Raw genomic sequence first — 23,542 nt, 5'->3', positions numbered from 1 at the left:
CCTAACAGTTTGTAATAGCAGCTTTCAAAAGGACTAGAATTAAACATTACATTTTTAAAATGAGTTACATAGGTCCAATACCTCATACAAGACTTGAAAAATACAGTATGTTGTAACAAAAATAACCTTAAGTTTTTGTGACAATATACAAGTATCTATGCAAATGTATCAAATGTAACCTTATCAATATACAATATACAAAATATCAATATACAATCAATATATAAAAATATACCAATGTCAGAAAATAACCTTTTTATCTCTATTATTTCTATACGCTATACCCCTTTTTTGTTTCAACCCTTCTCATCCTAAGAGGGAAGGAAGGATAGAAAAAAGAAAAAAAAAGAGAAATCCCCAACTCTAACCTCCTGCACCTTGTTTCCTCCCTGACCAGGACCAATAATAATCCATAACCAACCCCCTTAAATGGCAACATATATCCATAGACCACTGAATGACCAAAAATTACCCACGCCTGTAGTGGATGTAAATATGTTTTTGTTTTGATCCCAATTGTGGGATATGAAACAGACTTATGTGAGGGTGTGTGGTGTTTTTCAAAGCCTACACACTCCCTTTTGGGAAATGGGGTGTCACTCTCTAAAATAGTTTCCTGATGATTTGGGATGTAGTTTTTCTTTTAGGGGGCCCAATAAAATTAGAAAAGTGGTCAAGTCTTAAGAAAACTAGTTGTAATATTTGTTGTCCAGTCTTTTTCTTTGCTGTGAAAATATAGGCTTATTTAAAGTCCTGACTGGATCAGTCTGTGATGCTGGACCAATTGGCATTAGAAGCTTTCTTTTTTTGTTATTTTTTGTTTTTTGGTTTTGGAGACAGGGTTTCTCTGTGTAGCCCTGGCTGTCCTGGACTCACTTTGTAGACCAGGTTGGCCTCGAACTCACAGCAATCCACCTGCCTCTGCCTCCTGAGTGCTGGGATTAAAGGCGTGCGCCACCACACCTGGCTCTTTCTTTAAAAACAAAACAAACAAACAAACAAAAACAAGCTTTCTTTCTGGAAACAAGCTGTGACAAAGCAGCAGTTGAGGCAGTCTGAGGCTGGATCGAATAGACACTGGAATAAACATGTCTCAGCATCCTTTTCAGTATCCTCGTGGTCAGGACCACTTTAACGTCATTTTGCCTGGTCCTTTTGTTTTGTAAACATATAAACTTCCACAAGTAATATAAAATTTTGCATGAACACATGTATGGAATTGTGCAGTGTGCACAATTTAGCACAAAATGATTCTCTGTTCTTTGAGGAAGTAAAAGACATGTGTCTTTCCTTATAAAACAGTCTAGATTGTATACCAAACTGTAATGCCAATTTTTATCTATGCCATATGAAAGGATAGCATGAGAAAGTCCTGAGGACTCTGTAGTCTGTTGGCTATGCGGAGACATTTTCTCATGTTTCCACCAGTCTCAGATTTGTTCCCACATAACAGGATCAGCAATACAAGCTACTTGCTTTGTTGGTCCTCTTGGCTTTTTTTGTTTTTGTTTTTCTGAGACAGGGTTTCTCTGTGTCGCCCTGGCTGTCCTGAACTTGCTTTGTAAACCAGGCTGGCCTTGAACTCACAGAGGTCTGCTTGCCTCTGCCTCCAGAGTGCTGGGTTTATAGATGTGTGCCACCAGGTCCAGCTTGATTTGCCTCTTTTTGTCTGTGGCCAGATCAGACCTGGGAACTTTGTGTGGACCCAGCTGGATGACCTGAGGTCAGATCTGCCTGTGTTCCATACCGTGGTGTCTCCTCTCAGCAGGGAGACCAGGGCACTGGTGTTTCGTAGCCCACAATTCCTTCTGAGACACAGAGTACAGGTGGTGTGTGCCTCACTAGGCATGCACCTAGACGTTGGAGCCCACACCTGTGCCTGTGTGGACCAGGGAACTTTCCTTGGATTGGCCGGGTGACCTGAGGTCAGATCCACTTGTGTTCCAGACTGTGGCGTGTCCTCTTGGCTAGAAAACCCAGACACTGGATTTTTTTGTAGCCCACAGTTCCTTCTGAGACACGGATAACAGGTCTTGCATGCCCCACCGGGCATATGGCTACACCTTGGGGGCCCAATCCCATGCCTTCATAGACCCAAGATCTTTCCTTAGTGACTTTCCTTGGTTTGGCCGGGTGACCTGAGGTCAGATCCACTTGTGTTCCAGACTGTGGGAACTCCTCTGGGCTAGAAGACCCAGACGCTGTTGTTTTTCTAGCCCACAGTTCCTCCTGAGACACAGGGCACAGGTATGGTGTGCGAGCAGTTGAGTGGCTAGACTTTGCAGAGTGCGCACAGGCCTGCAGGGACCCAGGGACTGTCCTGCAGTTTAGCTGGGAGGCCCAAGTGTGGACCCCTCTCACCTGAGAATCACCAGCACTGGTGTTCTGTAGTTCTCAGTTCAGTCCTTTGGTCACTATGCTGTCACTGCTGTGCTGCTCATCAGACACGGTATGTGTTCAGTGCTGCCATCTTGGATTCTCTCTCTTACCTTTTTATTTGATAGCAGCATATGTTGTCTGGAGAAGGCATTGTCTCCCCATTATAGGTGACTCAGTTTAAACTTATCACATATATATATGTATATATATATATATATATATATATATATATATATATATATATATATATATACACACACACACACACACACACACACACACATGTATGTTTTATTCTAATCCGTGTCCACATTCTTTCCTCTTTAATTCATGTTCTATCCTTTAATTCATCCCCTATCCCTCCCACCACTTTTCCCTCCCAAATTTGAGCAAAATTTTTTTGTAAAAATAAAAAATAAGGAAGCACCTCACTGAGTCCACTTGCCGCCGCCTGTGTGTGCATGGCATACATGTAGGACCATCTACCGGAGCATGGGCCTACATCTCTGAAGAGAACTCATAGATCTTATTATAGGGAAAATGTATATAGTTCAGGAAGCTTCTATAGTAGTAAGTTTCCATGTGACATTTCAAAGGTCTGTCGTGTTAGTTAGCCCCTCCCCCACACTCCCTCCTCTCCCCTGCCTTCCTGAAAGCCAGCTAATCCTTCCTACTGCATTCCATCAACTGCGTCCTATCTCTGTTTCTTTGAAATCCCTCCAGCCTCATGGCCCTTTACTAGTTTCCTACCCTCTGTGAGTATTCCTGTTTAGACACACATGGACTAACCTCTGACACTATAACCATTTCCTGTCTTAGTTAGGGTGCCCATAGCTGTGATGAGACACCATGACCATGGCAAGTCTGAAACAGCTGATTCTGGCTCCTTCTCCTCCTCCTCCTCCTCCTCCTCCTCCTCCTCCTCCTCCTCCTCTTCTCCTTCTTCTTCTTCTTCTTCTTCTTCTTCTTCTTCTTCTTCTTCTTCTTCTTCTTCTTCTTCTCCTTCTTCTTCTGACAACTCACTATTTTATGGCAGAATGAACTCTCACATCCTTACCTCACCATGTTGTCACTGCTTTGAGTCTCCCAAGTCTCAGTGACAATGGGCTAGCTAGGTATTAGTCATGGGAAAATAATGAAAGAAGGGCAAACTTCTCCTAGGGGCATTCTCAGATAAGCAAACGAAATTTAAGCCACTATTTCTAAGGCAGTGCTGTGTCTGCAACCCCAGCACATGAGATTTAAATGGGGAGGATCAACTTCAAGGCCCTTCCTGATCTACGTAGTGAGTTCTGGTTTGAAGCTATAACTTGATCTGCATGAGACTTGGCCCCTCCCCCCCCCCAAAAAACTAAAACAAAACAAGAAGTTATTTCTAACTCGTTATTTGATACAATTAATATACACTAAAAAGAAATAAATTTAAAAGTCTTTCATAGTAAATCCTCTGAAAATTAAGGTCAAACTGCAGCTGTTTTAAATCTCTTCTAATTAAGTTAAGCACAAGCGTGGGGGTCAGAACTGGTTTCAAATCCCTACTTTACTTTTTTTATGATCTCAGACGCAGGACAAGTTTTTAGCCTCTATGTGCTTGGTGTCTTCATGGATAAAATGGACCAATAATAACTTTGACCACCTAGGTTATTTGTTAAAATCAAATATAAAACAGTGATCACAGATGCCTGGAAGCACAATAGATTTTTTTAATACAGTATTTTTATTACTTCTTTAGAATTTCATACAGTGCAGTTTGGTGATATTCACTTCCTCCTCCTCCAGCTTCTCCCAGATGCACCCCGACTTCATGTCCTCTTTTTTTAGTCTTTTGAATACATGGTCCCCAGTTGGTTGGTGCCGTTGGAGAAGGTTTAGGAGTTATGGGCCTTAGTACAACAGGTATGTTACTGGCGATGAGCTTTGAGAGTTTAATGATTTGTACCATTTCTAGTTTGCTCTCTCTCTCCACTTTGTGTGGTTCAGGATGCGAGCCCTGAGCTTCTTACTCTTGTTCTCATGCCTGTGTTTTACCATGGACTCTTAACTCCCTGGGACCCTAAGTACAAGTAAACTCTTTAATATATTGCCTTGGCTATAGTGTCTCCTCACAACGATAGAAGCACAGCCATTGTGCCCATCGCTGGGGCACGGTTGTCCCATCGGTGTCTCATTCTGGAGAACTGACTCGCCCCACTCCAAAAACATTTACCTGTCCACAGCTTCTCAGCTACGGATGCCTTATTGCTGTGAAGAGACCCCGTGACCACGGCAACCCTTATAAAGGGAAACGTTTCATTGGGGCTGGAGAAGGAGCTCAGAGTTCTGCATCCAGATTGGCAGTAGCAGGAGAGAGTGACACTGGGCCTGGCTTGAGCTCCTGAAACCCCAAAGCCCACCTCCAGTGACACACTTCCTCCAATAACGCCACTCCCTGTTGGCCTATGGGGACATTTCCATTCAAACCACTACAGGGTGGGACTCATGAACCTCTTTCCACTCCGGCGCAATCAATGCTAGCCAAAGTAGTTATTAATATGTGCTATAGACATACACTTGTAGGCGTAAGGTTATTGTGCAGTTTAAATGCTGATTTCTGTATCCACCATGTCTGGTTACAAGTGTTGTTCTGAGAATTTACTGTCTAAATGTTGTGTAAACTCTGCTCCCCGTTTGTCCCCCTGTTGTGTCAATAAAGCAGCTTATAACCAATCAGTGAGCAGTGGGGAGAATAAGTATGGACTTCCTGCCAGCCAGGGGAGGAGGAAGTAGGAGAAGAAGTAGGGTATGGAGCCAGGGGAGGAGGAAGTAGGAGAGGAAGTAGGGTATGGAGCCAGGGGAGGAGGAAGTAGGAGAGGAAGTAGGGTATGGAGCCAGGGGAGGAGGAAGTAGGGGAGGAAGTAGGGTATGGAGCCAGGGGAGGAGGAAGTGGGGGAGGAAGTAGGGTATGGAGCCAGGGGAGGAGGAAGTAGGGGAGGAAGTAGGGTATGGAGCCAGGGGAGGAGGAAGTAGGGGAGGAAGTAGGGTATGGAGCCAGGGGAGGAGGAAGTAGGAGAGGAAGTAGGGTATGGAGCCAGGGGAGGAGGAGGTGGAGGAGGAAGTAGGGTATGGAGCCAGGGGAGGAGGAAGTAGGAGAGGAAGTAGGGTATGGAGCCAGGGGAGGAGGAAGTGGGGGAGGAAGTAGGGTATGGAGCCAGGGGAGGAGGAAGTAGGGGAGGAAGTAGGGTATGGAGCCAGGGGAGGAGGAAGTAGGGGAGGAAGTAGGGTATGGAGCCAGGGGAGGAGGAAGTAGGGGAGGAAGTAGGGTATGGAGCCAGGGGAGGAGGAAGTAGGAGAGGAAGTAGGGTATGGAGCCAGGGGAGGAGGAAGTAGGGGAGGAAGTAGGGTATGGAGCCAGGGGAGGAGGAAGTAGGGGAGGAAGTAGGGTATGGAGCCAGGGGAGGAGGAAGTAGGGGAGGAAGTAGGGTATGGAGCCAGGGGAGGAGGAAGTAGGAGAGGAAGTAGGGTATGGAGCCAGGGGAGGAGGAGGTAGGGGAGGAAGTAGGGTATGGAGCCAGGGGAGGAGGAAGTAGGAGAGGAAGTAGGGTATGGAGCCAGGGGAGGAGGAAGTAGGGGAGGAAGTAGGGTATGGAGCCAGGGGAGGAGGAAGTAGGAGAGGAAGTAGGGTATGGAGCCAGGGGAGGAGGAGGTAGGGGAGGAAGTAGGGTATGGAGCCAGGGGAGGAGGAAGTAGGGGAGGAAGTAGGGTATGGAGCCAGGGGAGGAGGAAGTAGGAGAGGAAGTAGGGTATGGAGCCAGGGGAGGAGGAAGTAGGAGAGGAAGTAGGGTATGGAGCCAGGGGAGGAGGAAGTAGGGGAGGAAGTAGGGTATGGAGCCAGGGGAGGAGGAAGTAGGAGAGGAAGTAGGGTATGGAGCCAGGGGAGGAGGAAGTAGGAGAGGAAGTAGGGTATGGAGCCAGGGGAGGAGGAAGTAGGGGAGGAAGTAGGGTATGGAGCCAGGGGAGGAGGAAGTAGGAGAGGAAGTAGGGTATGGAGCCAGGGGAGGAGGAGGTAGGGGAGGAAGTAGGGTATGGAGCCAGGGGAGGAGGAGGTAGGGGAGGAAGTAGGGTATGGAGCCAGGGGAGGAGGAAGTAGGGGAGGAAGTAGGGTATGGAGCCAGGGGAGGAGGAAGTAGGAGAGGAAGTAGGGTATGGAGCCAGGGGAGGAGGAGGTAGGGGAGGAAGTAGGGTATGGAGCCAGGGGAGGAGGAGGTAGGGGAGGAAGTAGGGTATGGAGCCAGGGGAGGAGGAAGTAGGGGAGGAAGTAGGGTATGGAGCCAGGGGAGGAGGAAGTAGGAGAGGAAGTAGGGTATGGAGCCAGGGGAGGAGGAAGTAGGGGAGGAAGTGGGGGATGGAGCCAAGGGATTCATCCACAGGTAAAGGTCCAGGAAAGATCAGGAGGAAGGAGCTGGAGCCAAGGAAAGCTACAAAGTGCAAGTATTGCTAGGATGTTTGCTGGGAGTAAGACAAAATAGCACAGAGGGTAAAAACAGATTTAAACTGCTCATATTGTATTGTGAAGCCTTGTTTTATAAAAAGAGTCCCAATTATTTGCGTGATAGCCGGGTTAAGAAATAAACTAAGAGAAGCAAACATTGTCTTATAAAAACAACTGCAACATAACAGTGGATCGTGATTAGCTTTAATCTGAAAGCAGACTTGCTATTCTTCTGTTTAACTTCAATTCTTCTATTGTATTTTTTGTTTGTTTGTTTGTTTCTCAGCCTGAGCAAGAAAACAAGGCCTGTGTCCACACAATGGAAGAGAGAATTTATTGACTTCATTGATGTTAAACAATGTTGCTTATTTATATAAAAAAAAAACTTGTAAACTACCATAGAAATTTCATGCACAGGGATGATGGTAACAATAAGTCATGGTCCTTGTCCGCAGAAATTCATGGACCAGGAGACTGACAAGTGACTACAGGCACCCTCACAAAGACTTTTGTCAATCCAGAGTACATGTGAGAGTATTTGATGGAGCCTGATATAACCAGCTCCTCCTCTGACATCTTTTTTCTTTGGCTCCAAAGCCCAGTAAATGCCCCCCCACACACAAACAGACCCACACAAACACAGACCCCCCCACAGACCCCCCCCACAGACCCACACACACAGACCCACACACACAGACCCACACAAACACAGACACACACAGACACAGACACACACAGACACAGACACACACACACACACACAGACCCACCCATCCACAGACACACACACACAGACACACAGCACAGACCCATACACACAGACACACACAGACCCACACACACAGACCCACACACACAGACCCACACACACACAGACCCACACACACACAGACCCCCCCTACAGACCCACACACACAGACCCACACAAACACAGACACACACACAGACCCACACAAACACAGACCCACATACACACAGACACACCCACCCACCCACAGACACACACACAGACACACACAAACACAGACCCCCCCCACAGACCCACACACAGACCCACACAAACACAGACACACACAGACACACACACACACACACACACACACAGACCCACCCATCCACAGACACACACACACACAGACACACACACAGACCCATACACACAGACACACACAGACCCACACACACAGACCCACACACACAGACCCACACACACACAGACCCACAGACACACACACACAGACCCCCCCACACACAGACCCACACACACAGACCCACACAAACACAGACCCACATACACACAGACACACCCACCCACCCACAGACACACACACAGACACACACAGACCCACACACACACGCAGACACACACACAGACCCACACACACAAGCAGACCCACATACACACAGACCTACACACATGCAGACCCCCACACACATCTCTTTCCATAACTGAGTGAATTAACCACAAATTATTTTATATGTTTAAAAATATACAAGCATCTTTAATTACAGGAGACATTAAAAATAATGTTCCTACATTGAAAGAGTTTACTGCCAAATGTACCTGTTTGTAGGATTTATTTTTTGTGTCTGAGTATTTTCCATGCACACAGTAGTCGGAAAAGGGCATTGGGTCCCTGAAACTAGAGTTATGTGTGGTTGTGAGCCACTGGGACCTGAACATGGTCTAAGCACTGAGCCAGTTCTAACCTCTGAACCCCTTGTCTGTAGAATTTTTTACCTAAAAGTTTTTTGGGGCTTTATTTTATTTTATTTTATTTGCAATTTTTCTTTGAAATCCACCATTTCCCCCCAGTTTTTCTCCTTCTATTATTTTCAGAAAACACACATGGATAATTTCCAAAGAATGAATGTTTATGGAGTCAAAGGATGGTTTATAGGTAAAACAAAGTGTATTTTTAAAAAATATCTGCTCATTTATTTCACATGGGTCCATGAATGCCAGGGCCCGTGACTGCCGTGACACATGTTTAGAGGAGGCCAGCAGACAACTTGGGGAGTCAGTGTTTTTGTTCCATCGCGCAGGTCTGGAGCTTGAACTTAAACTGTCAGGCTTGGTGACAAGGACCTTTATGCCTGTTGAACAATCTTGTTGGCCCACAAAGTGATTTTTTTTTTTTAAAAGCCCCATACCAAAGAAATTGATCTAAACTTTATAAGTAGACTCATTTACATTAAAGATGCTGGTAATTTCAATTGTGTTTACATTGTATTTTTCAGAATTCTCAGCCGTAATCCTCTCACACTTGTTGAAGACCCCTACTTTTTTAAATTGCCAGCATTAAAATATCTGTAAGTATTGTGATAAGCTTGTGATGCAGAAGATGATTTCTCTCCTTCTTACTGACTTTCACCAGAGAGTTTTTTTTCTCATTTCCTAGTTCATTAATAAGATCATACAGTGTTATGATCATGTTTATCCCTTTCCCAACTCTTCTTAACCCATCCAACTTTGTGTCCTTATACTTTTTGTATGGTTTTCCAATGGAATATGGTCACCCTCCCGGAGGCCACATCCCTAATGCAGGCCATGAATCCTTATGTGTGGCTGCCTGATGTGTTTGGAGAACACTATTTTCTTATAGTCATTATAGAGAATGACCCTTACAGTCTTTCTGCCCTCTGTCCCACAGTGACCCCTGAGCCCTGGGAGAGAGGTGTGATGAGGGACGCCCCATTTAGGGCTAAGTATTCTGCAGTCTTTTTCTCTGCACTTTAACCTCCGTGGGTCTTTGTGTTAATTGCCAGCTATTCCAAAAAGAATCTTCTCTACTGAGGATCTACTAATGCATAGATTAAAAAGTCATTAGAGCTTCATTTGATATCATGTCCTTTAGCAGAGTGACCATAGCAGGTTCTCCCCTGGGGCCTATGACTTGTCTAGTCACAGATGGCAAGCTTCAATAATGTGCCAGGTATGGGTGCTTATGCTTTTGACATTTGTGCCAGTATTATATCAGTGGGCATGTGTTGCCAGGGACATTATTATTTTAGCTTTCAGGATTCATGGCTGAGTGGGATTGCTGATTACTTCCCCTCTATAGCACCTCTCAGCACTATTAAAGATAGCCAATAAATATGAAGCTTCCAATTGAGTTCTAGTCTGATTTCTCTACATTCTGTGCCTCGAGTATGTGGTGTCTTACCATCAAGTTATGGAAGGTAATTGAGAACACTGGCAATAACCTATAATAATGGAGATCTATGGGACCTCAGTGTCCAACAAGCGCAAAACAAGTAACCCGTTCCCAATACTGCACTTTTTTATTTGTTAGCCCTTGCTGTCTCGTGAGGAAATTGTTTCCCTATTATAGGGTCACCCCACTTAAATTGTGTGTGTGTGTGTGTGCCCACATGCATGGTCACGCACAAGCACTCTAGGAAGCTTCTATAGATTTCCTTATAACTTTAAAAAATATATTTAGCGTTAGTCATTCCTCCCTGTAGTCTGTCCTCTGCCTTGCACATCAAAGAGGATTTTGTCTTAAAGATTTGCAGAGAGAGGGAAGAATGGGAGGATACAAGGGATGGGATAACAATTGAGATGTAATATGAATAAATTAATAAAATATATTTTTAAAAAAGATTAAAAATATTTGCCAGGTGGTGGTGGTGCAGGCCTTTAACCTCAGAACTTGGAAGACTAGGTGGGTCTCTGTGAGTTCAAGGACAGCCAAAGCTACACAGAAACATCTTGTCTCAAAAAAAAAAAAAAACACAAAAGTCACAGTTTGTTACAGGCCTTTAATCCCAGCACTCAGGAGGCAGAGGCAGGGGATCTCTGTGAGTTCAAGGCTGGCCTGGCCTACAGAGTGAGTTCCACGACAGCCAAGGCTACACAGAGAAACCCTGTCTCGGGAAGAAAAAAAAAAAGAGTGTGTGTTACTCTTGCAAAGAACCTGAGTTTGTTTCCCAGCACCCAGGTTGGCTGCTCATAACTGCCTTTGTCTCCAGCTCTAGAAGAATCTGATGCTTCTGCCATGCATAGACACCTACACTCATGGACAGATTCCCACATGCAGACTCACACGTACACACAATTTAAAATAAAGTTTTAAAAAATGCTATTAACAAAGAGAAGGATGAAGAAAGGAGATATGTATGTATGTATATGTGTGTGTGTGTGTGTGTGTGTGTGTGTGTGTGTGTGTGTGTGTATGGCAAGACATTTATCCTGGGGAAAGAAGAGTATTGAAGACCATAGAGAGAAACGCAACATACCCAAAGCTGGAGAGCTGGCTCAGCAGCTGAGTTTATGCTCTGTTAGGGGGACTAGCATTTGAGTCGCACCAACCATGTGGGTTAGCTTACAACACACTCTAACTCCAGCCCAAGAGATCCAGTGCCCTGTCTGCGCGCGTGCACACACACACACACACACACACACACACACACACACACACCATCTATTTACACAGCTAAACCTACACACAAAATAAGTCTAGAAGAGAGACGAGATTATCCTAGAAAGGAAGAGGAATAAATGTATATTGTTTTTTTAAAAGAAGAGAATATATGAAGTAGTAGTTATGGAGTAAATGCAAAATGACAACAAGAAGTAAGAAGGTAAAGTCTATCCAGCGCCAGCTGACTAAGTGGAAGGTGTAAGTAGTAACCTTAGCTAGAGCAGGCGCTGCAGACGTTTCTTCTATGGCAGGCTTCCTTACTCCTGAGCCAGACAGGTCCATAGGAAAGGCAAAGCTTAAGTAACCACATGTGATGCAAATGGCTCCTCATGAAGTCTCGCTTTCTCCTTCAGAGACCTGGGGACAACACAGGTGCAACTGACAACGCTTGAGAACATCCTCATGATGACTCTGGAACTGGAACATCTGTAAGGTTTATTTCCTTAGAATAATTCATTTACTTATTTTTAAAGTTTGTTTTATGTTAGCCTTTTGTTTCTTTTCGGGAGTGTGCTGTGAAAGCCTCGTGACCCGAGTTTCCTGCCTAGAAACTACATTAAATGGAAAGAGAGTACCAACTCAACAAGGATATCCTCTGACCTCCACACGAATGTTCAAACACACACATGCACACATGTAATAAAGCTCGTAGGCCCCTCGTGTGCCTCTACAGTCAGTCACTCCTCTTGCCCTTTAATCCATCACTAGTCTTATTTCTGAGCCCGTAGTCTACTGTTTCCAGAACATCTCATAAGTGATATCCACAGTGTGGGGCCTTTTGGGTCTGCCTTCTCTCACTGAGCGTGACCTTAGCATGTCTCACCAGCAGTGCATGGCAATCGCTCCATTCGCCTGGTCTTTATATTTCAGCTATTTAAAAGCATTCACCAGGATTGGGGGCGTGTAGCTCAGTTGGTTGAATGTGTGCCCAGCATGCATGATGCCCTGGGATTGATATGCACCAGGCATGCTGGTAAATACCTGTCCTCCCCAGCATTCACAGAGTAGAAGCAGGAGGATAAAATATGAAGGTATCTTTGGCTACATAGGTAGTTCCTGGCTAGCCTGGGATACATATGAGACCCTGTCTCAACAACAAGAAGAGGTTACCTTCCCACTAGCTGGTACCTGGTATTGTCTGTGTCCTTATAATGTCCTCTGCGTTTATTTAATAACTCATTGGCCTGAGTGTCTAGTTATACTTTAGTATGTGTTAGTGGTATGCGCTTAAACCTGTGTCTGTACCTAAATCCAGTGTCCTTTGTTTTTTATTGAGCTCTGGTTTACCTTGTCTTAGAGACATGAGGTCTTTTTATACAGCTCAGGTTGCCCTTGAGCTTGTTGCTAGCCTCCTGCCTTTGCCTCCTGAATTCTGTTTTTATAGGCTTTTGCCGCCCTACCCAGTTTATTACCAAGTATCTACTTGTCTCTATTTATTCTGTGTGCATATATTTGTGTGTATGAGTGTGCATGGTGAGCACATAACATGGCACACATGTGAAAGTCTAAGGTCAACTTCCAAAAGTCTCCTTCTACCATATGGCCTTGAGTATGGTAAATACCCTCCCCCCTCCACTGAGTCATCCTGCTGAGTTTCTGTACTCTGAATACAAGTCTTTTCTCTCAGATATGTGTTTAGAGGGCGTTTTTTCTCTCTGGTTGCGGTTTGTGTGATATACTCTAGCAGTTTTTCTTCTTTAGCTTGTGGGGTTTCTTTGTTTTGTTTTGTTTTGTTTTTTGGTGACTTACACAAGAAATCTTTGTCTGAGTCACCCACTACTGGAAGTCCAGCACAAATGGATAGGAATGGCATGGGGGTAAGAAATAGTCTGGAGGATAGCAGTCTGGACATCCTGCAAAGGGGAACCCAGCAGTCATGGTTGGCTGCAGCATGCCTTGGCCAGTGCTCTAGCCCAGCCCTCACTGCAGAGGACCAGTCCCCACCCCACCCCACCCCCCACCCCTGGCCCGGTTGGTTCTCTGGTTGTTGGAAGAAAAGCTCTCAGGTGGCAGGACAGTTTTGTAAACAATGTTTCTGAATGTTCCTTGGAGGCTGCTCCAGATGAAAGTACCAGACAAGCTCTGAGGCAGGCGATGCACAGTGCCCAGCACATGCATCCTCCAGCCTGAGGGGAGCCATGTGGCTGCCTCTTTAACACTCCTTCCAGATGCCTGTGGGTTTAACCCAGAGGAACTGCTGCTGTGACGCAGCTTGAGGTGAAATGTGCTCACAGAGAAAGCCACATTTTTTCTGAGGCAGATCAGGACCTGGAGCAGAAGTGTCAGCAGCTTCTGTGTGACATGTTACGGTGATCCCCACACATCTCTAGAGACATGGACATGCTCAGTGAGTGGGTGAGTGCGACCCAGCCTGAAACACCTGTGGGTGTGTATATTAAAGCGACAATTTAGACTTTGAACATGCTGTGCCTTTTTTGTTAGAGCCGCACTTTAAACCCACCAACTCTTTTACTAGTCCTCTCGTGACAAAGACATGTAAAGCTGGAGTCAGAGCCAAGACATGGCTGGTCCCCGCCTGTTCTCCTTTGAGTGTTCCCTACGTTCCACCAAATGTTTGGCTATCAGTCTCAGCATCTGTTTCCATCTGCTGCTGGGTGGATCCTCTCAGAGGACAACTCTGCAAGCAGAATATCATTAATAGTGTCAGGGGTTGGCTCTCTTTCGTGGGGTGGGTCTTGGGCTGGGCCAGACGTTGGTTGAACATTCCCTCAGTCTCTGCTCCATCTTCTCTATCGTTATCCCTGCACATCTTTTAGGGAGGGTAAATTTTGGATCGACGTTTTTGTGGGAGAGTGGTGTTCCCCTCCCTCCATTGGAGGCTTGTCTAGTTAGAGGGTGTCCTGAGTTTCCATGGTCCCTGCTACTAGGAGTCTCAGCTAGAGTCCCCAGCCAACTGCCATGTGCCTCCAGGACTTCTTCCTCTGAAACCCCGAGGTGGCCTTGGCTGCCTCTTCTATACCTCAGTCACCTCTTTCCAGTAAACCAGTTCTCTGTTTCTCCATTTGTAGGATCATACCTAGACACATGACCTGCTGCCTCTGCAAATACAAAACTAACATTGAGGCTGCCTGCAAGATGGTCAAACTGCATTGTCACGCTGGATGTGTGACAAACACCACACACTGTCGTGAGTCTCTTGCCCGATAAATGTTTTCATTTTGTATCTTAATTTTTAACTAGTAGTGAAAAAATTTAACTAAAAATTATTGCTTCTTTTTATGAAAGCATCCATAACTTCTCCTTTGCTGAAAGTTGGGCTCTAAGCTATTACTGCATGATTGAAAAATAGAACTGCCCCAAATGCAGAAAGAGCAGGATAAAGGAGTGGATGGGGAGCAGGAGCATACATGACCACAGAGTCTGGCTGTGCTGTCTGCTTGGTACCTTGCTTCCAGTGATTACTTGTCATACAGTGAAATGCAGTCTGCAAGTGGGGTTTTTGTTTGTTTGTTTGTTTGTTTTTGTTTTTTTGTTTTGTTTTGTTTTGTTTTTGTACGTTAGGTCTCAAATGATCTCTGACTTTTGGACATCTCTAGACTGGTTGTGTTTGGTTTTCTTTTGTAAATTTATAAATGATGCCTTTTGATTTATAATCTGAGATCTTCTGTTCTATGTGCCCAGTGAATGCTGCCTCACTCTGCTAACGGAACAGAACTCTTCATGCCCACACTTTGGACTTGCTTCCAACCTCAGTCTTTTCTATTACCAGATCATTCACTTCATTTTAAGTGTTTTCTCAACTGAGTGTGGTAGCACATGGCAGTAATCCCAGCTATTCAAGAGGCTGAGACAAAGTGATCCAATTTCAAGACCAGCCTAGGCAATGTAGTGAGAATCTACCACATTTTGTCTTTTAATTTTAAAAGGAGACAGGGATGCATCTCAGTGGTATAGCTTGTGCTTAGCCCTAAAATATATTTTTTGACATATTCGGTTTGTTAGCAATCACTTCATTCCAAAATATGACAGCTTTCTTGTCTAAATAGCTTGAATACAGATCTTTACCCTTGATCTGGGTATTAGATCTGGTAAATAGAATTATCATTTAGCTAATATACATATTACTTATTTTTAATAAGAGTTGTAATCAATTTCATTATTCTTTTCTTCCCCAGAAATGGCAAATAAGTATTTCCCTTCTTTTACACATCAGAAGTATCAACTGCTATCACCTCACGCCTAAGGCATCTCTCCCTAATTCTAGGCTGTCCACAGGCCCACCTCCTTGGATCCTCACTACCACCAAAAGTCCTCTCAATTCTCTTGGGAAAGAAACATAGCTACACAGTGGTATACTTGGCCCTCACACTATCAGAAGATTTGCACTGTTCCCACATGAAGCTGGAGAATGAGAAATGAAGTGAGAACAGGCATCACACAAGAGTAGCTCTGACCTTGTACATTTTATAACTTCAAGTAATATTTATCCAGAAATACCCAGAAAATTAAACACACCTTCATCTACACCTCATACTCCATATATATATATATATATATATATATATATATATATATATATATGTATGTATGTATATATATCTCCAGGAAGATGCACAGAGAAGGTTGCTTCTTCCATTCTGGGAGCTAGAATATATAGCAACAGAGCCCATGGGAAGGTATTGGGATACCCAATGCGGCTGTGAACGAGAGGCATCTGCTTTAGCTTTTCTGCCCTCACTACCCTCAAAGGAGGCCCATCACCATGGTCAGCTGTGGGTGTATCAACACAGGACACAACTGAAAAAGCAGAGAGGAAACCTAGTGGGACTTTCTAATCTAAGGCAGGATGGTGTGGGGACAGGAACCTGCAGGTCAGCCAGATGTCGGAGGCTGGCTTTGTCTTCAGGCCCTAGCCTCTACTGATCCATTGGCTATCTTAAATAGACATCATGAGTGCACATGTGGAATGCTCCAAGTTGGTTGGCTACTTTGCCACCTGTCTCTTTTTGTTGCTACACTTCACAAGGTTAAGTTTAGGTTTGCTTTTCCCACACACTGACATTACACTACTATTTTCTGGCCCCTAATTCATTTGATTAGAGTGCATGGTTGTGGGCTGAGGAAGGGCTGCAAGCGTTCTCTGACTAAAGGCAATCTCCTCTTCCTTGACAGTTGAAGAAGCATCTATAAGGAACCCAGAAGGAGCGTTCATGAAGGTGCTACAGACCCGGAAGGAGAACACCAGCACCGAGCTCATTATCGAACCAGATACGGGCTATTCAGAAAAAGATAATGCCGGTTATTCCAGATCCATGGATGAAGAGATAGACTTTAATGATGAAAATGATGTTAATAGTGCACTAAATTACATACTGCCCTATTTCTCAGAGGGAAATACGGAAGATGCAGTATCCTCAGTGTCACCATACATTAAATTTCTGTTTTCTCATGAACAAGACACAAACAATTCCTTGGGATCTTTGCAGAATAATACAGAAAGTCTCCCTGTTACAAATGAATCTGATTCCAGTAACTTCACTCACAACAATAAATTGAATAACCTTTATTTTTTAGAAAATTTGTTAGATGCAGAAATTGATGAGGTTAAAAAAGAAGAGAAAACGGAAGGGCATAAGAAGAATACTAAAAATTTGCGTCACAAATTTAAGCGAGAAATATTTGAAAAGAGATGGAAACCAGCCTGGGCAGAGGAAGACAGTCTCACAGAGATTGAGAAGGCAGAGAGAAAGCTCCACAGGATGAACAGAGTCCCCAAGGGGACAGGAGGCACACAGAAAAGGCACTTCAAGGAAGTGACTGACAAGAGCCTGTGGAGCAAGCAGAGTGTCCAGACACCTATGGAGAACATCGCCAAAGACAGGCAGCTCAGGAGCCCACCCTTAACAGAGTGGCAGCAGGTCAGTCCAGGGCAGGAGCTCAGGAAGTTAGTGGAAAATTCCTTCCACTTAGAGCCCTTGCTCCCGGCAGTCTCTTCTTCCCCAGAGTCATTCCTGATAGGTAAGTCTCCCGCTACAAACTCGCTATCTGACTTCATAGACCGACGGAAAGACTTGTCTTACACCATTTTTGTTTTAGAAAGTGCAAATGATAATGTGAAAAGAGCGCAGGGTTCTAACCCAACTTTTCAATCAGAAAAAGGACATCGAAACCTTAGGAAGAAAAAATCTCATTTCCAGTTGATTGCAAAGAGTCCAGCATCCTCTGCAGTGAGGAGCCTGGTAAATTCCCCTGCACGAGGGGTCTTTTCATCTTTGGGAGACCTGAGTTATGCAGGAAAGCCTTTATCAGAGTTAATTACTGCTTCAGAACCTTCTACAGAAAGACCTCTTGAAGAAAATCAGGCCGCAACAGGCAATAATGTTGAAGAAAACATCCTTGAACCAAGTGTTACTGGGCCTGAAGAGACTATATCAGAAAATATACCCCCTGAGAATCTTGCTGCAGATCCTAGAGTATCTATGGCTAACTTAATTCCAATGATTGAGCCAACTACTATTGAACCACCCATAGACTTGGACTGGGGATCTGACTCCTCTAAGGAGTTCCAAGAATTTTCTTACCCATCACCAGGTGAACACTTTGAATTTCAGCTAAACCATCAGCTCCGGCCCCTCATCCCCAACAATGATGTGCGCAACCTCATTTCTCACGTCATCAGGACTTTGAAGATGGACTGCTCTGACCCTCAAGTGCAACTGTCCTGCGCCAAGCTCATCTCCATGACAGGCCTCCTGATGAAGCTTCTCAGTGAGCAGCAAGAATTCAAGTTGTCCGGGACTGACTGGGATACAGACCAGTGGAAAAATTACAACTACATCAATGACAGCACAGAAGCCCAAGGTGAACAGAAGGGTCTGGAATCCAGTCAGGTGAGGACAGTGCCCGAGCATGGGTCCCAACCTTCTCTCAGCCATTTAAGCAGAAAGACGAGGGGCTCCCTGGCCAGATCTTGTGTTGGCCACATAACTCTAGCCCAGGCAAAACAGTGATTCCCACTGTACTTGTAAATTTATTGCCAGAAGGCGACCTAAAACACAAAATGTAATAACCATATCAAATAAACACATTCGATTTGGCTATATTCTTTTAGAATCTCCAAACTACTGAAGTAGAACATTTTTGTTAGAGTTTTATTTTTTTAATTGTTGTTTTGTTTTACAGTGTTAGGCATGAAACTCAGGATGTTTTCCACATAATATGCAAGGGCTTGAACACCAAATTGTTTGAGACAGGGTCAAACTATGTAGTTAACGCTCTCTGAGAACTTGCTTTTTAGACCAGGCTGGCCTTGAACATCCAGCTGCTTCTGCTTCCATCCAAAGTGCTGGGATTAAAAGTATGCCAGGCTGGACATGGGTAGTGTGCACACCTTTAATCCTACCATTCAGGCAGGTGGATCTCTGTGGGTTCGAGGCCAGCCTGGTCTACAAAGTGAGTCCAGGACAGCCAAGGCTACACAGAGAAACACTGCCTCAGAAAACAAACAAAACAAAATAAGAAGTGTGTGACACCATACCAAGCCCAGCTTTTAGTTTTATTGAGCCAGAGTCTTACTGTATAATCCAGGTTAGCCTGGAACCCACCTGGTATTTGTATAAGTGTTGTCCTTGAACTCACAGCAATCCTCTTTCCTCAGTCTCCTAAGTGCTATATACACCAGTTTCTATCACAGCTCAGGAACGGATTTTAACCTTCTTTTGCTCTTTTTACTTTGTTACTTGATGACAGAAATGTCAATTTATTCCTTGGTTTTATATTTTTCAGCTCATAAAAGTCCCTGGATACATCTACAAAAACAAAGTTATCTTGGCACTATCTGTGACTTTTGCTGTGACCGTGTTGCTTCTCATTTTCTGTCTCATTGTGGTAAGGACAGCCATTCATTCATGTGTCCAGCATGTACCCTGTCTGTCTAGTAGATTTGGAACCTGCACACTGAAAACCAGAGCCACTTACCGTCTCTGGATTCAAGTCATGTCCCCATGCGTCCACAGGTACCTAGCTGTCTGGGAAGCAGGGCTCCTCAACGACAGGTCATTGTGTAACATTCTGCTTTGGTGTCAGATGGGTGCTGTTGATGTGGGACACGCTGGGACAATGAGTGAGTGCTCCCTCAGTGAGGACAGGGTCAGTTGTGAACCCGGACGACAGAGATCAGTATGGAGTCAGTTTACAAACCCCTGGGGGATGTCCACTGGCCACCGCACAGTCAGCACCCTCCACACCTACTGGTGGTGGTGACCTCCTGGGAAGTTTCTATACAGTCCTGTGTTGCCCTTTAGATGTGTGTACAGTTCACCCTTGTGCTTGCACTTATTCACGTTTTCATGGTGTCTTCTGCCAGTTTAGATGGCAGGCTGTGTGAGAACAGGGAACATGCCCAGTGGCCTGCCAGCCGTAGACAGCAGTGGGAGTCAGAGAAGAGCAAGGAAGCATTCCATCAATTCCGCTATGAGGATGACACAATCTGGTCCAGAGAAAGATGTTTCGCACATTTCTGTAGTCCCAGCACATGCGAAACAGCAGCAGGGTGATCAGGATGGAGTTCACAGAGATCCTCAGCTGTTGAGTGAGTTCAGGCCAGGAATATATGGAGTTTTAAAAACTCCAGAGATTAAATAAAATAGTGGCATACAGAGAAAAGCAATGGATGGGCCAGTGCTCCCTTCACACCCCTGCTCAGTTTCACGTCCTCAGAGACAAGCTGGAATGCTGAGAGTGCAATAAAACTATTGCAGCCCCCCCCCCAGGCCCCAGCCCCCCAAAGCATAAACACATCTCGTGGGAAAACAACCCAGTGGAAAAGGAAACTTTTTGGTTGTCTGTTGTTTCTAATACAAATAATACTAGTTTCCTTATTTTCTTCCTAGCATGTCCCCATTTATTTTCCTTACCTTCATGACAGGGATGCCTTACAGAAGTAATAGGGTTTGTGGGCCTCATTTCTCAAACAGCTCCATTGCTTAGGCTCCTGATGAAGTAAAAAAATATTTATTTTTTACTTTTAAAAGAAATAATAATATAGTTGTGATGATGATGATGATGATGATGATGATGATGATGATGTTTTTTGAGACAGAGTTTCTCTGTGTAGCCTTGACTGTCCTGGACTCACTTTGTAGACCAGGCTGGCCTCGAACTCACTGCCATCTGCCTGCTTCTGCCTCCTGAGTGCTGGACTTAAAGGTGTGCCCCACCACTGCCCGGCTTCAGAAATTATTTTTATTAGGAGTTATTTGCTGAATTTTTTTTTCTGAAACAATCAGTCCAATGTATTAAGTGGAAACCTTAGGCCATGTATTGTGAAGAGACGAAGAATAGCACAGTAGGGCTCCCTGTGCTCATCGAGTAGGTAAGAGTTCAAATAAGTAAAAGGAACGAGTGGGTTTACCATTGTGGTGATCAGGATTGTGTTTTCTTCCAAAACAGGTTTACTCCCACAGATCAAGAAAGGAAGAGGAAGAAAAGTCCACAGGGTAAATATGAGACAACTTTCGAGGAGAATCTGAGAGTTAGCTGAGAACTTGGAACTAACTCACCTCAGTCCATTCCCTCATCTGACAGGGAGAAACTCCCTCATCTTTAATTCTGTTGCCCGGCTCCCAACGAGGCAGCTGGAAAACTAGCACAGATGCCTCTGGTGTCACCAGGCCTTCAAAGAAAGAGGGTGAAAACCATAGGTTGGCGCTGTCCCATCTTTTGGGAGTGGCATCTTCTCCAGCAAGAGGCTCCAGGCTTGTTGTCTTTGGGGAAGCAGCAGAGGCGCCCACAGTGGTAAAGGAGCTGTGAGTGGAAAAACACAAGCCCTTCCGGTCATGAGAAGAAAACCCCATCTTCTTGGTCACCTCTTGGTCCTGTTCTTTGAGTGACACAAACTTCATAGACCTATATAGCTAGGAGGGACTAAGGATAACAGGTGCCTCTCTTCTAACGAGGAAAGGGAGGAAATGTTTGGCCCTGTGGTCTCTCTCTAGGGCATGTCAGAAAGAAGACCACTCTCCGTGGTGAGGCCCTTGTCCTTTAACTCCACAGTGTTCATGTTTCATTCCAAACCTGTACAGCACGTATCTCTGGAAAATGCACTCTTGAGTTTTCTAATTCTCTTTGGATTCAAAAAAGGATAGCCAGTGTGTCTTCTCACGGCTCACTCGCTCATCAGAGGCAGTCGGCAGGGTGAAAGCCTGTGAGTTTCTGACTGTGCTGTGGCCCTGGCTTTGCTAGGCAAACAGGAGCACCCCCCTCCCCCCACCTCAGAAAGTCTGTGACAGTTGGCCTGGAGGGCACAGGTGGGAAAGGCTCTGGACAGCAAATGCTCCTGCCCAGGGTGCTTTCTTCAGGGGGATGAGGGAGGCTCCAGTCATGCTGGGGCTTTGGCTACACCCCAGGACAAACCATAGACAGAGAGCTCCCCAGAGGCGTTGTGGGGCCTTAGAACAAACTTAGAAAGTTTCTAGAAGCCACACATGCATGGAACTGTTCTCAAGTCCCAGTGCCGGGTGATTTTTGTTATGGGGAGAGCCAAGATGTCCCCCAGGACACACACACACACACACACACACACACACACACATACACACACACACACACGATACAATCACTAACTGTCTTCTGTATGTGTTTTTTTCCAAGGGATAAGAAATTCTCTAAGGACAGTGAGAGTCAGGTAAGCTTGAGACTGAGTGTTGTGGCTGGAGGGGGCAGGGTGAGCAGAACTGATGTCCCCCTTCTGTTTCCTAGGAAAGATTTACATGGCTAAGGTGGATTAGGAATATATTCAAACGTGACAAAAGCGAGCAAAGTATGGCTGAGGAGCTACAAACCAAGGAGCCCATTCTAGAAGACATCATCATCCAGGACATATCAGGGTAAATGTCCACCTCAAATAGGAGCTAAGGGCAAGTGGCTCAGGTCAAAGCTTGACCACCTTGGCATTGCTCTTCTTTCAGGAAGGCCAAGGAAGAAGTGGTTGAGGCGGCACCAGCCCCAAAAACGTCGGCTTCTGCTGAAGAGAGCGAAGCAGCTGAGGACGCTGAAGACTCAGAATGATCCGCTATCGTTTATAATAAATTATTTTTTGGAGATATGTGCCAAAGGCTTTGTGAATAAGTGAAAATCAATGCATAGCAGTTAATATTGTGGGCCAGTAAAGACGCTCATGGTGGGAAGGCAGTTGCTATGCAAGCCTTGTGACCTGCGTTTGATCCAGAACCTAAGGAAATAAGATTTGAATGGGTGGTTTGAATAAGAACAGCTCCCATAGGCGCACATATTTGGACAATTGGTCCCCAGTTGGTGGAACTGTTTGGGAAGGATTAGGAGGTGTGGCCTTGTTGGAGGAGGTGTGTCACTGGGGGGGTGGGCTTTGAGGTTTAAAGGCTTAGCCCTTTCCCAGTTTCCTCTCCCACTGTCCTCTCCTCCTACCCTCCCCTCCCCTCATTGTCTCCCCCAGATCCACTGCTCCTCTGCTTCCCTTCAGAAAAGAGCAGGCCTCCCAGAAATATCAAGCAAACACTGATACAAAGATACAGTGAGACTAGGCACAAACCCTTAAGGCAAGACTGGGCAAGGCAACCTAGTAGGAGGGAAAGGATTCCAAGAGCAAGCCAAAGAGCCAGAGACACGGCTCCACTCATAGAACTCCCACAATCACCCCAAGGTAAACAGCCACGTCACTGATGCTGAGAACCTCGTGCAGACCCAATGCAAGCTCTGTGACTGTTGCTTCAGCCTCTGTGAGCCCCTATGAGGCCTGCTTGGCTGATTCTGTGGGCCGTGTTCTCCTAGTGTCCTGGACCCCTCTGTCTCCAACAATCCTTCCTCCCCCTCTTCTGTGGGGTTCCCTGGGCACCGTGCAATGTTTGGGTGTAGGTCTCCAATGATTGGATTAGGCACAGATCTACGAATATAACAATAGCATTAGCAGCCGGGCGGTGGTGGGCGCACGCCTTTAATCCTAGCACTCGGGAGGCAGAAGCAGGCAGATCTCTGTGAGTTCGAGGACAGCCTGGCGTACAAAGCAAGTCTGGGACAGCCAGGACTACAAGAGAAACCCTGTCTCAAAAAACAAAAAACAAAACAAAACAAAACAAAAAAAATCCAATAGCATTAGCAATCATTTCATTGGCTTTGGGGGGAGGGGCAGTGTCGGTTGTCTTTGGTGCTACCTTATATCTCAGAGCTATCCATGTCCCAGTTCCTAACCATCCAAAGAATACATTTGAGAGATGGGTCAGTGCCTAAAATCACTTGCTGGTCCTCCAAAGAGCCTGGATTACATTCCCAGCAC

The 23,542-nt window shown here is 45.3% G+C and overlaps 1 protein-coding gene across 2 annotated transcripts in view; it reads left to right on the top strand.

Annotated features, from left to right (window-relative positions):
• Window positions 1–22,332, top strand: part of LOC311579439 (uncharacterized protein) — a 54,174-nt gene extending 31,842 nt beyond the window's left edge. For both annotated transcript variants that reach the window (XM_084749997.1, XM_084749998.1), the window contains 9 exons: window positions 9,089–9,160; window positions 11,628–11,702; window positions 14,304–14,422; window positions 16,408–18,125; window positions 19,021–19,122; window positions 20,686–20,732; window positions 21,886–21,919; window positions 21,994–22,121; window positions 22,203–22,332. In XM_084749997.1, the coding sequence (XP_084606123.1) occupies window positions 9,089–9,160; window positions 11,628–11,702; window positions 14,304–14,422; window positions 16,408–18,125; window positions 19,021–19,122; window positions 20,686–20,732; window positions 21,886–21,919; window positions 21,994–22,121; window positions 22,203–22,302 (2,395 nt within the window). In that variant the 3' untranslated portion in view covers window positions 22,303–22,332. The remainder of the gene's footprint in view (window positions 1–9,088; window positions 9,161–11,627; window positions 11,703–14,303; window positions 14,423–16,407; window positions 18,126–19,020; window positions 19,123–20,685; window positions 20,733–21,885; window positions 21,920–21,993; window positions 22,122–22,202) is intronic.
• Window positions 22,333–23,542: the final 1,210 nt, after the last annotated feature.

This window comes from Acomys minous (genome assembly GCF_964271855.1).
Source record: "Acomys minous genome assembly, chromosome: 12".
In the NCBI taxonomy this organism is placed as follows: Eukaryota; Metazoa; Chordata; class Mammalia; order Rodentia; family Muridae; genus Acomys; species Acomys minous.
Note: the sequence above shows the minus strand (reverse complement) of the source record. Positions and strands in the feature narration are given on the sequence as shown.